This window comes from Anastrepha obliqua, chromosome 1, assembly GCF_027943255.1.
Source record: "Anastrepha obliqua isolate idAnaObli1 chromosome 1, idAnaObli1_1.0, whole genome shotgun sequence".
NCBI lineage: Eukaryota > Metazoa > Arthropoda > Insecta > Diptera > Tephritidae > Anastrepha > Anastrepha obliqua.
In genome coordinates this window covers 54,015,872-54,030,508 of record NC_072892.1, presented here as the reverse complement: position 1 = coordinate 54,030,508, position 14,637 = coordinate 54,015,872, and the positions used below count along the sequence as shown (strand labels likewise).

Sequence of the window (14,637 nt, the reverse complement as noted above, 5' to 3'; positions counted from 1 at the left end):
TAAAAAAGGGCAGTATTAGTATTATCTGACGTTAAAAATGTCTACGTTCGTCCCGAAAAAACAGTATTTGCGGGAAGTCATGCTTCATTGTAACCTTTTAAAGAAAAGTGCCGCTGAAATGTCTTATATTAAACAATATTTAAGGCAATCAAACCTCCATCAAGTATAACTTATGAAGAGTGATTTCAACGCTTCCAAATAGGTAATTTCGAGGTGAGTAATAAAGACCGTGAGGGGCCCCGAAAAAATTCGAAAATACCCAAGTACAACAATTATTGCTTGAAGACGCATGTCGAACCCTTGATGACTTATCTAAAGAGTTGGATGTTGACAAATCAACCGTCGGTAAACGTTTGCATGCGATGGGAATGGTCCAGAAAGTAGTTAAGTAGGTGCCACATCAAATGAAGGAGAGGGATATCAAGAGACGTTTGGCGACTTGTTAGATTATTCTTCAATGGCAGAAAACGAAAGGTTTTCTGCAACGCATCCTTAAACAAACTGGCGATCGTTACCGACTGCAGCTAATTCAGACGGAATGGGACGGTAGACTTGACAAGCTGATTTTGCTGCATCACAACGCCAGCCCAGACGTTGTAAAATAGGTCCAGAAATATTTAGAGGGACTGAATTGGGAAATCTTGCCCCACTCGTCGTATTTCCCAGACATTTCACCTTCGGATTTCCATCTGTCCCGATCAATGCAATTAGCCCTTATTGGAGAGCGATTCACTTCTTACGAGAGCATCACAAACTGGCTTAATGAATGAATCAAGTCAAAAAAAAATCGAATTTGTCGGCAGAGGAATCCGTATGCTGCCTGAAAGATGAAGTAAAATTGTAACTTCCAATGGCACATGGGTCATATAACATCATGCATTATTTAATTGTTTAAATAATTCGTAACTTTGGCTAAGAAAGGACCAAAACGTATACCTATACCCAATATATACGAAGCGTTTAAAAAAATATTAACTTCACACGGATAATAGTGTCCATAAATAAAGGCTGATCGAGCAGCCAAATCGGTTACCCGTACCCTGTTCATAACTTTGCCAGAAACTCTAAAGAGCTGATTGCCAGAAATTATTTTAATAAACTTAAACAGAAAATTGCCTCTACCTGGATCAACAACAATCATAGTTACCAGCAAATAAACTCGAACAAAATTCCTCTAGGGCTACCTTCAACATTCACAATAATAAAAAAAATAAAATATATTCAAGGGTACGACTTAGTCATACTGAGGCCACTCATCTTTACACCAAAAAGTTATGCGCGATCGGTAGTGTATATCCTCCAAATTCTCATTAATCCTTAACGTTTGTGGAAATTTTAATTATAAGTAATAGAAGAATACTTATTTCGGATACACCTCTAATTGGTAATTTTCTGACTGGTCTAATTTCAATCGCTTTCGAACTCGTATGACTTTTTCCGTCAAATAAGATTTCATGTACTGAAATATTTGTTTCATAGTTTGGCTTTCTAAAGCAGTGTTTACACGCATGTGGGAATAAAATACTATCTACGTGCGTATATTAAAGTATTTACATACATATGTGTATGTGTATGCGTGTGCAATAATAATGATTTCCCAACATCCCCACTGTGAAAAACACTTTACTGCATGTGAAGCAAATAACGTAAGAGTATTTGTGACAAGAGAAAAAATGTTGATGCGTTGTTCGGGGGAAATTGAGAATGCTCAGGATATTTGGAGAAAAATATTTATTAATATCAAGTACCAAAAATTTCAAAATAATCTGAATTCCTAAATAAAGTGATATGTGAATGTGAGTGTACGAGTACGTATTCATATTTTCATGCATATACATACATATGCACATTTTTATATTGTATTTTGTAGAAAAAGTGTATTGAGGACTTGAATTCATCGGAATATAATTGTTTCCTCTTACGTTTAATTTTTTTGCATTTTTCTGCGAAAATAATTTTACGTGCAAAAATGCTCGTTTGTGAAATATTCAAGTGTATTTCTGCTTCATTCATTGGTATATCGTCGATTATTTGGTGTTGTGAAGCAAACGTGTTAAGAGTGTTTTTTCCTGCGTATTTTCTGTACATATTGACGAATACAGGGAGACGCTTTAGCTTTACCGTGCTGAGAGTAGGTGTGTATGACCTTCCTTCAAAAGCAGGTGACTTTTCAAATTTTGAAGACTAAGAACACTGAAATTTCGAATGGTCCCAATATAGGCAAACACTTCTTCTTTTAGTAGAGTTAAATTTTTTTAAATAAGTAATCCATGCTTAGGGTTTAATTTTTTTTGTTTTTTGTATTAACGCATCTTAAGATATAAACAGAATAACGTTTAGAAATTACAAATAGAACAACTAAATAAAGATACTAACGAGCAATTTTTATTGAACAAGTATATTAAAAAAGGAAAACCTAGGATGCCTCAATATTCATAAATTCATTATGAATGTATGAATATATAAGGTACATCTGCTACTGGGTGCCCATCTGGTCTAAAACTGTTTTACGCTTGAGCCGCCGACGATGAGTATTTGGCTGAAGCAATGCCAATGCTTCAGCGGTGACATGTGTACTTAAACGTTGTCTGTGAGCCAAGGCATACTTTTTCGCCACGTCAGTGACGAGATAACGATGGAGGTCGAGATTTCTGACATAGTATGGAACATTGACGGTGTTGCGCAACACTTTATTTTGGAATCTTTGGATAATAGTCAAGCAAGATTCGCTTGAGCATCCCCATAGCTGAATGCCATACGTCCAGACCGGTTTAAGAATTTGATTTTATATCAGTAGTTTGTTGTTCGTTGATAGAATAGAGTGTCTGCCAATAAGATAAAGAAGGTTTTTTGTTCTTAATTCCAGCTATTCACGCTTTTTCTTGACATGCGCCTTCCAACGCAGTTTAGCATCAAGGGTTATTCCAAGATATTTTGCCTCGTTGACGTACGGTATATTTACGCTGTTTATGTAGACTGGCTTATAAATTGTTTTTTTTTTTTTTTTCAGGCCGGATACAATGTGTACTGATTTTGAATTATTTAATTTGATACGCCATTTTTTTGCACATGTTGCAATAGAACTCACCGCTAATTGCAATTTCGTCGTTGTAGTCTCGATCACTTCTCCAACTGCTAGGATAGCCGTGTCATCTGCATAGGTTGCGGTAACGTGTTGCTCGTGAACTGGTAAGTCATACGTATACAAGAGGTACAGGAGAGGGCCTAGGATGCTTCCTTGAGGTACCCCCGCGCTTGCTTTTTGCAATGATGAATAGGCGTTGTCAAGTCTGACACGATAGTATCTGCCATCAAGGTAGGAAGAAAGGACTTCGCCTAGTTCGTGGGCAAAATCAATTTCAGTTTGTGGAGTAAGCCCGTATGCCAAACTCTGTCAAATGCCTGCGAGACGTCAAGGAACACCACTGCGCAAACTTTATGTTCCTCTATCGCACACTCTATGGTTCTACTCGTAACAACCCTGTGAACTTGGTCGATTGTGGAGTGATTTTTTCGAAAGCCAAATTGGTGCGTTGGAATAACTCTCTTATTTTCTATAATTGGCAACATTCGAGTCAGTAACAGTCGTTCAAAAAGTTTGGACAGCATTGGTAGCGGAGAAATAGGTCGGTATGAAGACACATCATTTGGCGATTTTCCGGCTTTCAGAATCATAATTACTTCTGCTGTCTTCCAGTACATAGGAACATATTTTAACAAAAAACACAAATTAATCAATTGAGACAGACAAGTAATAAAATTATTGGGCAATCTCTGAAGAATTTCTGCAGTTATGAGGTTCGTTACTAACTGGCTCAATGCTGGCATCGCTTTCAATCCAATTTGACGAGATGTCAATATCTTCAGATTCATCATTGGCAGGTTTTTCGAAGATTCTCTGCAAATAAATTTGCTTTTTGCCTATTGGGTGTCGTTTATTTTGATCGCTTTATCGGTCGATTAAATGACTTTGCTGCCTTCCATAAGGAGTAGTTTGCGGATTTATCAGATGTGAGGCTCTTAAGAAATCGATTGAAATTATCATTTTTGAATGTCTGAATTTGAACGTGTGGGTTGTTTGATTGAGTTTCAATTTGTACTCAGGATATCGGGTTTGCTGCCAACGTCGTCTAAGTTTTCGTTTTTTATTTATCAGCAACTTCATATATGATGGGTATTTTTTCTTATTTGATGTGACATTTTGCTGGGGCGTACTGTTCCATGCTGCGTTTTGAATTATTTGCGTGAATTGAAGCACGGCATCATCAAGATCATCAATGGTTTCAATTAAAAAAAATTAAGAATACAATCTAGATCTTTGGATCTGGTGGAATTTTTCGCAAAAGTTCCTTGTTTTTGCCAATGTAAGTTTTAAATATGAGCCGCATTGAACCATAAGCGGAACATTTAAAAATATTTTGATGCCGACTTCCCCTGGAGACTAATATTTTCATCCTATAACCTGTACCGAAAACTCTTTTACTTATCAGGGAGAGTCGGACCCTATTCCGCACAACCGTTTCACCGATTAGTGTGCTCGAATAGACAAGCAGATAGAAAAGTGTTTAAAAATCATCTTATTATTTTCGATTGTATTCCTTAAATCTCCTATTATTAAATTTTTCATACTATTTTTGATGTACGTACATGACATGCAGTTTTATTGTAGTACAAATTTCCTTCAATTTACGCTTCATAGATATGTATAATACTTATATCTACATATATATAAAACACGGTAGTTATATTCTTAGCGCATAATAAATTTCAGCAGCTAAAAGAAATACTGCATAGATATCCAAGGCTCTTTAAATCGGCAAACACTTATTGTGCCCATTCAGTACACACTTAGAAACATCTTCTTGCCTACTTTTACTGCAATCATTAATTAAATCACTATAATTTATTGAGCCAAATTTATTTATATTATATTTTACCACTTATTCCGTCATTTATCTTTTTCCAGGTTACTTCATTTCTATTTTCTCACTTACGCATTATTTTTGGCTGCTTGTGAAGAGTTTCCCTTTATTTCTATTTCCTTATGGTAGGTGCGCCATTACCATGGCAAGGATTGAAAATTGCACGTCATTTACCACCCGTCTGCCCACAACAGCTGCCCGATGTCACAGCGCACGGAAGTGTGAAAATGTCACGCGGCCGTTACAAGCACTTGGCACGCCTACTGCCCTATCTAAAGACGGAAAGCGAAGATTGTCTTTATCTGAATTTGTATGTACCACGTAGTGGTAAGTAGAACAAGAAATATGTAATGCTATACCGGGGGATTGCTTGAGATGAGTATAGGGGCAGCGCTATTATGCTTCACCTTAACCTTTTCGCATGTACTCACACTGCGTTATGTGCTTGTTTGGGTGAGCATACCTTACGCTTGCGCTTCCACCTACATAAGTTGTGTGACAGTGTAACACCTTTTTTCGCACATCATTCGCTACCAATCCATTTAACATTGACAAATTTAATACCAGTAAACTTCTCTTTGTATGGGCCGCAGATGGTGCTTTCGACTCATCGTCCGCCTACGATATGGACTCATCAGCAAAGCGTTTGCCGGTAATGGTGTACGTGCACGGTGAATCTTTTGAGTGGAATAGTGGAAATCCTTACGATGGTTCAGTGCTTGCGAGCTATGGTCAAGTCATTGTTGTTACCATCAATTATCGGCTTGGAGTGATGGGTAAGTGGGTAAATGTGTAAATATATTTTTATATAGAGAAATGCCAATATATACGCAACCAACGTGCGAATTGAGTTGCATAAATGCGAGCGCAAAACATAGAGTAAACTGTCATAGAGTGGAGCAAACTGATGTGTAAAAAAAAAATAATCTAAATAAACTAAAATGAAGTAAATTAAAAACATATTAAATAAAATAAAAAAAATTAATATAAAATACTAGCAAAATTAAAAATGAAAGAAAATGAAATAACAAAATAAATAAATGAAACAAAATAAAACAATGTAAAAATATTAAAATATATAAATTTAAATAAATGAAATTCATTTCAATTAAATAAAAAATAACAACATACATAAAATATTTAAACTAAAATCTAAAAAATTAAAATTTTATTGTATTGAAGTAAAATAATATAAAAAATAAAACAAAAAATAAATATTAAAAATATAAATTAAATAAAATATTATTTAATAAGAAATAAAATAAAAAAAAACAAAATACATAAAATTGAACACAATAAAAATAAATAAAAAGAATTTAATTAAGTTAAAATAGAATAAATAACCGAAAATCCATAATAAATAGAAATAATACAAATTTAATTAGAATAAATAATAAAATAAAATTAAAATAAAATAAACTAATAAACCAAGAATATAAATAAATTAAATTAAAAACTAAATTAAAGTTTAAGTTAAATTAAATTAAAGTTAAATTAAGTTAAATTAAATTAAACAAAATTAAAAAAAATAATAGGACTATGAATAAGTTCGTGCGTTTTTTTTTCGAAATTTGAAACTTTATTGACGTAAAATGGTTACAAATTTAATATTCAAAGTATTGTCCATCGCTTACTACTACTTTTCCCATCTTTCTGGCAATTCACGGATTCCCTTTGTGAAAAATTCGGTCGGTTTTGCCGCAATCCACGAATCGATCCATTTTTTGACTTCATCGTAATTACGGAAGTGCTGGTCAGCCAGGCCATGTTGCATCGATCGGAAGAGATAGTAATCGGTTGGCGCAAGGTCTGGACTATACGGCGGGTGGGGTAGGACATCCCATTTGAGCGTTTCTAAGTATGTTTTGACCACTTGTGCAACATGTGGCCGAGCATTGTCATGTTGCAAAATAACTTTGTCGTGTCTATCGGCGTATTGCGGCCGTTTTTCTCGCAGTGCTCGGCTCAAACGCATCAATTGTCGTCGGTAGACATCCCCCGTAATCGTTTCATTCGGTTTCAGTAGCTCATAATACACAACACCCAGCTGGTCCCACCAGATACACAGCATAACCTTCAGGCCATGAATATTCTGCGCCGACGTCGATGTTGAAGCATGGCCAGGGTATCCATACGTTGCCCGACGTTTTGGATTGTCGTAATGGACCCACTTTTCATCGCCAGTCACAATTCGATGCAAAAAACCCTTTCTTTTGTGCCGTTGAAGCAGTTGTTCGCATGCCATAAAACGGCGTTCAACGTCTCTTGGCTTCAATTCATACGGCACCCAATGGCCTACCTTTCGGATCATTCCCATGGCTTTTAAACGTTTGGAAATGGTTGATTGATCAACTCCCAAAGTTTTTGCAACCTCTTCTTGCGTTTGAGCCGGATCTTGATCGAGCAATTCCTCCAATTCGGTATCCATGAACTTTGGCGGCGCACCCTCGCGTTCTTCGTCTTCCAAGCCAAAATCACCACTTTTAAAGCGTGCAAACCACTTCTGGCACGTTCGCTCAGCTAGAGCATGCTCACCATAAACTTCCACCAAGATACGATGACTTTCGGCTGCTTTTTTCTTCATATTAAAATAATGAAGAAGAATTCCCCGCAAAAACACATTATTTGGCACGAAATTCGACATTTTCAAGTGTGGTAAAAATATTGTTGTTTACGCTTGAAATAAAAAACTTATACTGACGTTTGTGCCTTACGACAGTAGCTCTCCAATGAATGTTTGGAAATGTGGATCGATGGAATAATAATCAAGTTACGCCATCTGTTGTAAAACCGCACGACCTTATTCATAGTCCATTAAATAAAATTGATAAATTAAACTAAACTAAATTATGTAAAAACAAATTAGAAATATATAAAAAGTGGTAGAATTCTCTAAAATAATAGTAATGGCTTGTCCCGCGTCATGCTGGGATCCCAGGTAATGAGGCAGCAGATGCGGCCGCCAAACAAATCCATCTCCAACCCTGCCTTACTTTTGCAACATTTGAAAAACACGTTTCGATTAGCACCGTTGCAGCATATATTCAAAGTGAGAAAGATAAGAATTGGAAAGAATTTCCATCCTGGTACAGCAAAGTTAACCCATCAGGACAAAAGCCCCACTTTCCAAATAATAACACTCGGAGCCAAACCACTACCTTTATACGGTTACGCATTGGGCACATCCTCTTGACACACGAACACTTCCTCACAGGGAAACCCAAAAACGCATGTCCTTGGTGTGGATCACTTTCCACGGTCGACCACTTACTAGATGAATGCCCCAATCTCCGAAGCCACAGGATCAAAATATTTGGCGACATTAAACCCTACGCACTTCTTGAAAAACCTTCTTCTGAAAACATTCACAAAATATATAACTTTCTGAAACAAAAAGTCAATAAAAATTATTTAAACTCCATAATTAGAACTAAATCAACACAGGTACAATATTATATACTTAAAGAAAGAGACGTAAGCCCTGGCAGCTAGTACTCCTCTATATTTAGATATAAGCATTTTGATATATCTAATAAATACTAATAATAGTAATGGCTTATTGAAGTACTTCGTATTTACAACTTCAATCCCAATATCATACTCTTTCTAGAAAAAGTTGGAGGACAAGAATAAAAATACCTGGCTCTGAAAGCTTTCAATACACTACCGAAATAAACATTCGAAATGGCATCTTTTAAGGTGACTCGTTGAGTCCGCTCTGGTTTGTTCTCAGCACGAGCCCCTTAAGTCACATCCTGAATGAGACGGGACATGGGTTTGTATTAAAAAACGGACAGTCTGGAAGATTCCGACTGAGCCATCTTTTTTACGTAGATGATTTAAAACTCTACGCTAGCAATTCCAAACATCTAGATAAGCTTTTGAAATGTGTTGAAACCTTCTCCAATGATATTAAAATGCCTCTTGGACTTGATAAATGCCGAAAGATCACAATAGTTAAAGGTAAAGAGGTTTTTCGACATGTAACTGCGGAAAGTAGCGGACTCGACATAACAGAAATGAAGCCGGGAGAAGTATACAAGTACCTTTGAGTTATGCAAAGCAGCAGCATAAATACGATGCAAATGAGGAAAAATTTGATAGCAGAATTTAAAAGGCACCTTCACGCTGTCTGTAAAACCCAACTTAATGGGGAAAACCAAATCCACGCCATTATTTCTTTTGTCGTCCCGGTGGTATCGTACAGCTTCAGAATTTTAAAATGGTCATCTACTGAAATAGAAAATCTACAACGAATAATACGTACAATTATGACTAAATACAAGTCACGTCATCCAAAAAGCTCTGTCGTTCGAATGATGCTATCTAGAAGAGTGGGCGGCAGGGGACAAATTGATGCTGGAGCACTGCATGACAAACTTATCTTAAGCATAAGAGCATACTTCCAACACAAGTGCTCCCAGTCCGATCTGCACAAGGCTGCAATTGCTGCGGATGATAATTACACCCCACTGCGGATGAATCAATCCTACGAAATCAGGAACGCAACCACAATAGATGAAAAGATCCAAAGATGGTCCGAAATGGCTGTCCACGGCGCATATCGAAAAGACTTGCTGAGCCCTCATGTCAACCAAAAATTGCCGCACTTATGGCTTACCAACAGGTCGATATTTGCCGAAACGGAGGGTACCATTTTTGCCTTACAAGATGGTGTGATTCCAACAAGAAATTACATTAAATATGTAATGCGAGATCCAAATGCCGCTGCAGACAGATGTCGTAGATGCAATAGTCGAAGTGAGACATTAGACCACGTGCTAGCGGGATGCACCACACTGGCAAACTCTATGTACCTGAAGCGACATAATGACATCGCGAAAATAATCCATCTAAAACTGACGCAGATGTACAACTTCAATCCAAGCAAAATACCGTACTTCAGATACACCCCAGAACCTGTTCAGGAAGACTCCAACTACCTTCTATATTACGACCGAACAATTTTAACAAATGACACAAGAGACCACAATAGGCCAGATATTTTCCTTATAATCTCAAGCGACTGGTTATATAGTTGATATTGCTGTTCCTCTTAACAGAAACATGCAAAAAAACATATGCAGAAAAAATATCCAAATATTCTGACTTAGGCATTGATGTCAAACGCCAGTGGAAGCTAAGGAAGGTACACATACTACCAATTATCATCTCAGCCCACGGACTAGTGCATAAAAACTTAGCAGACAACGTCAAAACTCTTCAACTCCCAGAATATTTAATTTTCGACATGCAGAAAGCAGCTTTATCCAATTCTTGTCATATAGTCCGAAACTTTTTACAGTAAACGTTTTTCTTGTTAGTAAATTTTTTTAACTATTTTGTATAATATTTATATATATATTTAATTATAATATTTTGTACCTGTTATAAATTATTGGCTTGCAGCTAAGCTGTCGCCAATTAATGTAAAACACTCCTTTTTTGGGATGCAATAAAAAAAAAAAATAAAAATAAAATAAAATAAAATAAAATAAAATAAAATAAAATAAAATAAAATAAATAAATTATATTAAATGAGATTAACTCAAATAAAAAATAGTAATAATACACAATAATATAATATTAAAAAATTAAGATGAAGTAAATAAAAAAAAAAATTAAAAAAAATAAATAAAATAGCAAACTAAAGAAATAAATTAAATTAAATAAGAAATGATAACAATGTAATATATTGTTGAAAGTCTTAAGAGGTAAGATAAAAATAAAATAAAACAAAAATAAAAAAAAAATAACAAAATAAGGAAGTAAATAAAACACAGTAAGAAAATCAAATGAAGTGAAATAAAAAAATAAGTTTAACTGAATAAAATAAAAATAAATAAAGTTTAGTTAAATAAAATTCATTTAAGTTAACCAAAAATATCAAAAAGTTTAATTAAGAATAGGAACGTAAAAAAATTAAAAATTTAAAACAATGGAAAGGAAAAATGGAAATATGTAAAAATAAAATAATATTAAGTAAAACGAAACAAAAATAATTAAGTTAAATAAAACAATGATATATAAAATAAAAAGATATTAAAATAAAGCAAATTGAATAAAATAAAAATAATTTCAATTAATATAAAAAATTGTATTAGTATAAATAAAAATAAAATAAGGTAAAGCAATATAAAAAAAAAATAAATTACACTAATTCAGATTAAGTTAATAGGACTATGAATAAGTTCGTGCGGTTTTACAACAGATGGCGTAACTTGATTATTATTCCATCGATCCACATTTCCAAACATTCATTGGAGAGCTACTGTCGTAAGGCACAAACGTCAGTATAAGTTTTTTATTTCAAGCGTAAACAACAATATTTTTACCACACTTGAAAATGTCGAATTTCGTGCCAAATAATGTGTTTTTGCGGGGAATTGTTTAATATGAAGAAAAAAGCAGCCGAAAGTCATCGTATCTTGGTGGAAGTTTATGGTGAGCATGCTCTAGCTGAGCGAACGTGCCAGAAGTGGTTTGCACGCTTTAAAAGTGGTGATTTTGGCTTGGAAGACGAAGAACGCGAGGGTGCGCCGCCAAAGTTCATGGATACCGAATTGGAGGAATTGCTCGATCAAGATCCGGCTCAAACGCAAGAAGAGGTTGCAAAAACTTTGGGAGTTGATCAATCAACCATTTCCAAACGTTTAAAAGCCATGGGAATGATCCGAAAGGTAGGCCATTGGGTGCCGTATGAATTGAAGCCAAGAGACGTTGAACGCCGTTTTATGGCATGCGAACAACTGCTTCAACGGCACAAAAGAAAGGGTTTTTTGCATCGAATTGTGACTGGCGATGAAAAGTGGGTCCATTACGACAATCCAAAACGTCGGGCAACGTATGGATACCCTGGCCATGCTTCAACATCGACGTCGGCGCAGAATATTCATGGCCTGAAGGTTATGCTGTGTATCTGGTGGGACCAGCTGGGTGTTGTGTATTATGAGCTACTGAAACCGAATGAAACGATTACGGGGGATGTCTACCGACGACAATTGATGCGTTTGAGCCGAGCACTGCGAGAAAAACGGCCGCAATACGCCGATAGACACGACAAAGTTATTTTGCAACATGACAATGCTCGGCCACAAGTTGCACAAGTGGTCAAAACATACTTAGAAACGCTCAAATGGGATGTCCTACCCCACCCGCCGTATAGTCCAGACCTTGCGCCATCCGATTACTATCTCTTCCGATCGATGCAACATGGCCTGGCTGACCAGCACTTCCGTAATTACGATGAAGTCAAAAAATGGATCGATTCGTGGATTGCGGCAAAACCGACCGAATTTTTCACAAAGGGAATCCGTGAATTGCCAGAAAGATGGGAAAAAGTAGTAGTAAGCGATGGACAATACTTTGAATATTAAATTTGTAACCATTTTACGTCAATAAAGTTTCAAATTTCGAAAAAAAACCGCACGAACTTATTCATAGTCCTATTAATATATATAAAAAAAAACAATAAAAAATAAATAAACCAAACTGAATTAAATTACAAAAAATAATAAATAAATAATAAATTATTATTTAATTTAAAATACATAAATTCAAATAAAATCGAAAAAACTAAATTGGATTCAGTTGAATAAAGTAAAATAATAGCACAAAATAATATAAGAGACAATAAAATAAAAAAAAACAATAACTTAAATTAAATTGAAGAAAAATAAGATAATATTAAAAAATAAAAAAATGAAAAAGAAATGGAATTTAATAAAATTTATTTTAGCTATTTATTTACATAATTCAGAGTAAATAAATTAAAAAAAAATATAAAAAAATCAGTAGTTGGTATTCTAAGTGCTTTAGTAGATATACATATAAGGTTGGCCAAAAAGTCTTGCGGTATTTCCGCAAGCTTGTCTTTGCAAGCGCGTAGTTCTAGTTGTATTCGTCGCATCGGTTCACGCTAGAGCTTTTTGGAAAGCTCTTTTCACGTGCTAACACGTGTTTGATTAATTGTTGTTTGCTTTTAGTCGCTCGTGAGTTATAGCGTCGCAAACATGGAGCAAAATAAAGAGAAAATACGGTATATTTTACAGTACTACTACGATAAAGGCAAAAATGCATCTCAAGCTGCCAATAAAATTTGTGAAGTTTATGGACCCGATACAGTTTCCATTTCCACCGCACAACGATGGTTTCAACGTTTTCGTTCTGGTGCAGAGGTGATCGAAGATGCGCCACGGTCCGGAAGGCCTGTCGTCGAAAATTGCGATAAAATCGCTGAATTGATCGAAAGAGACCGGCATAGAAGCAGGCGTAGCATCGGCCAAGAGCTGGGCATGAGTCATCAAACCATTATAAACCATTTGAAGAAGCTTGGATTCAAAAAGAAGCTCGATGTATGGGTGCCACACGACTTGACGCAAAAAACATTTTTGCCCGTATGGATGCATGCGAATCGCTTCCGAATCGCAACAAAATCGACCCGTTTTTGAAGCGGATGATGACTGGCGATGAAAAGTGGGTCACTTTCGACAACGTTAAGCGCAAACCGTCGTGGTCGAAAAGCGGTGAAGCTGCCCAGACGGTGGCCAAGCCTGGATTGACGGCCAGGAAGGTTCTTCTGTGTGTTTGGTGGGATTGGCAGGGAATCATCCACTATGAGCTGCTCCCCTATGGCCAAACGCTCAATTCAGACCTGTACTGCCAACAACTGGACCGCTGGAATGCAGCACTCATGCAGAAGAGGCCATCTTTGATCAACAAAGGCCGAATTGTCTTCCATCAGGACAACGCCAGGCCACACACATCTTTGGTGACGCGCCAGAAGCTCCGGGAGCTCGGATGAGAGTTTCTTTTGCATCCACCGTATAGTCCGTATCTCGCACCAAGTGATTACCACCTATTTCTGTCCATGGCGAACGAGCTTGGTAGTCGGAAGTTGTCCACAAGAGAGTCCTGTGAAAATTGGCTCTCCGAGTTTTTTGAAGGGAAGCGAGCTTCTATAAGAGGGGCATTATGAAGTTGGCATCTCGTTGGGAACTCGTCATCGAACAAAACGGCGCATATTTGACTTAAATCGCATTATTATAACCAATTTTATGAACATTTGAAAATTCAATAAAAATACCGCAAGACTTTTTTGACAACCTTATATATACCTATATATATACCATACATATAATTAGTGCGTACATCCTTCTTGGGTGTTTGGTCGAGCTCCTCTTCCTTGGTAGGCGTGCGTCTTAATGTTGTTCCTCAAATGGGGGAACCTACAGTTTCAACCCGACTCCAAAAGGTAGATAGTTTTTATGAGGATATTTTTTTATGGCAGAAATTCATTCGGAAGTTTACCATTGCCGGCCGAGGCCGACCGCCATTAGAAAAAACTTGTTTGGTGTTTCACCGAATGGTAGTCACGTACCAACCCATTCCGCTACGGCGGCCGCCAGTAGATATACCATTCTATAAATGATGTTCTTTCGTGAGTATATTCGTGATGAATTGGTAAGCCACGCTAACCTCAATTCAGCGAGAACTGTCAAATAAGCTGTCGTAGAAAACAGCGTTGCCAATTCAAAGTACTTCGCCTATAAAGAAATTCGCTTTACGTCTTTTGATAGTTGTTTGAGTGATTTTTATTGGAGAGCTTTATATAGCAAGAATGCACTCGAATTTCCGTCACTGCCATTAGTAGAAAATAAATTTTTATTTGCTATTTTATGCCTACAGTTGCTATCGCACTTAGGATTTACCGGAT

The 14,637-nt window shown here is 36.3% G+C and overlaps 1 protein-coding gene across 1 annotated transcript in view; it reads left to right on the top strand.

The window, feature by feature from the left end:
- Nucleotides 1-14,637, top strand: part of LOC129252881 (uncharacterized) — a 335,534-nt gene that overhangs the window by 49,524 nt on the left and 271,373 nt on the right. Inside the window, exons 2-3 of the mRNA XM_054891021.1 lie at nucleotides 5,052-5,249; nucleotides 5,516-5,698. Coding sequence (XP_054746996.1) covers nucleotides 5,052-5,249; nucleotides 5,516-5,698 — 381 coding nt within the window. The remainder of the gene's footprint in view (nucleotides 1-5,051; nucleotides 5,250-5,515; nucleotides 5,699-14,637) is intronic.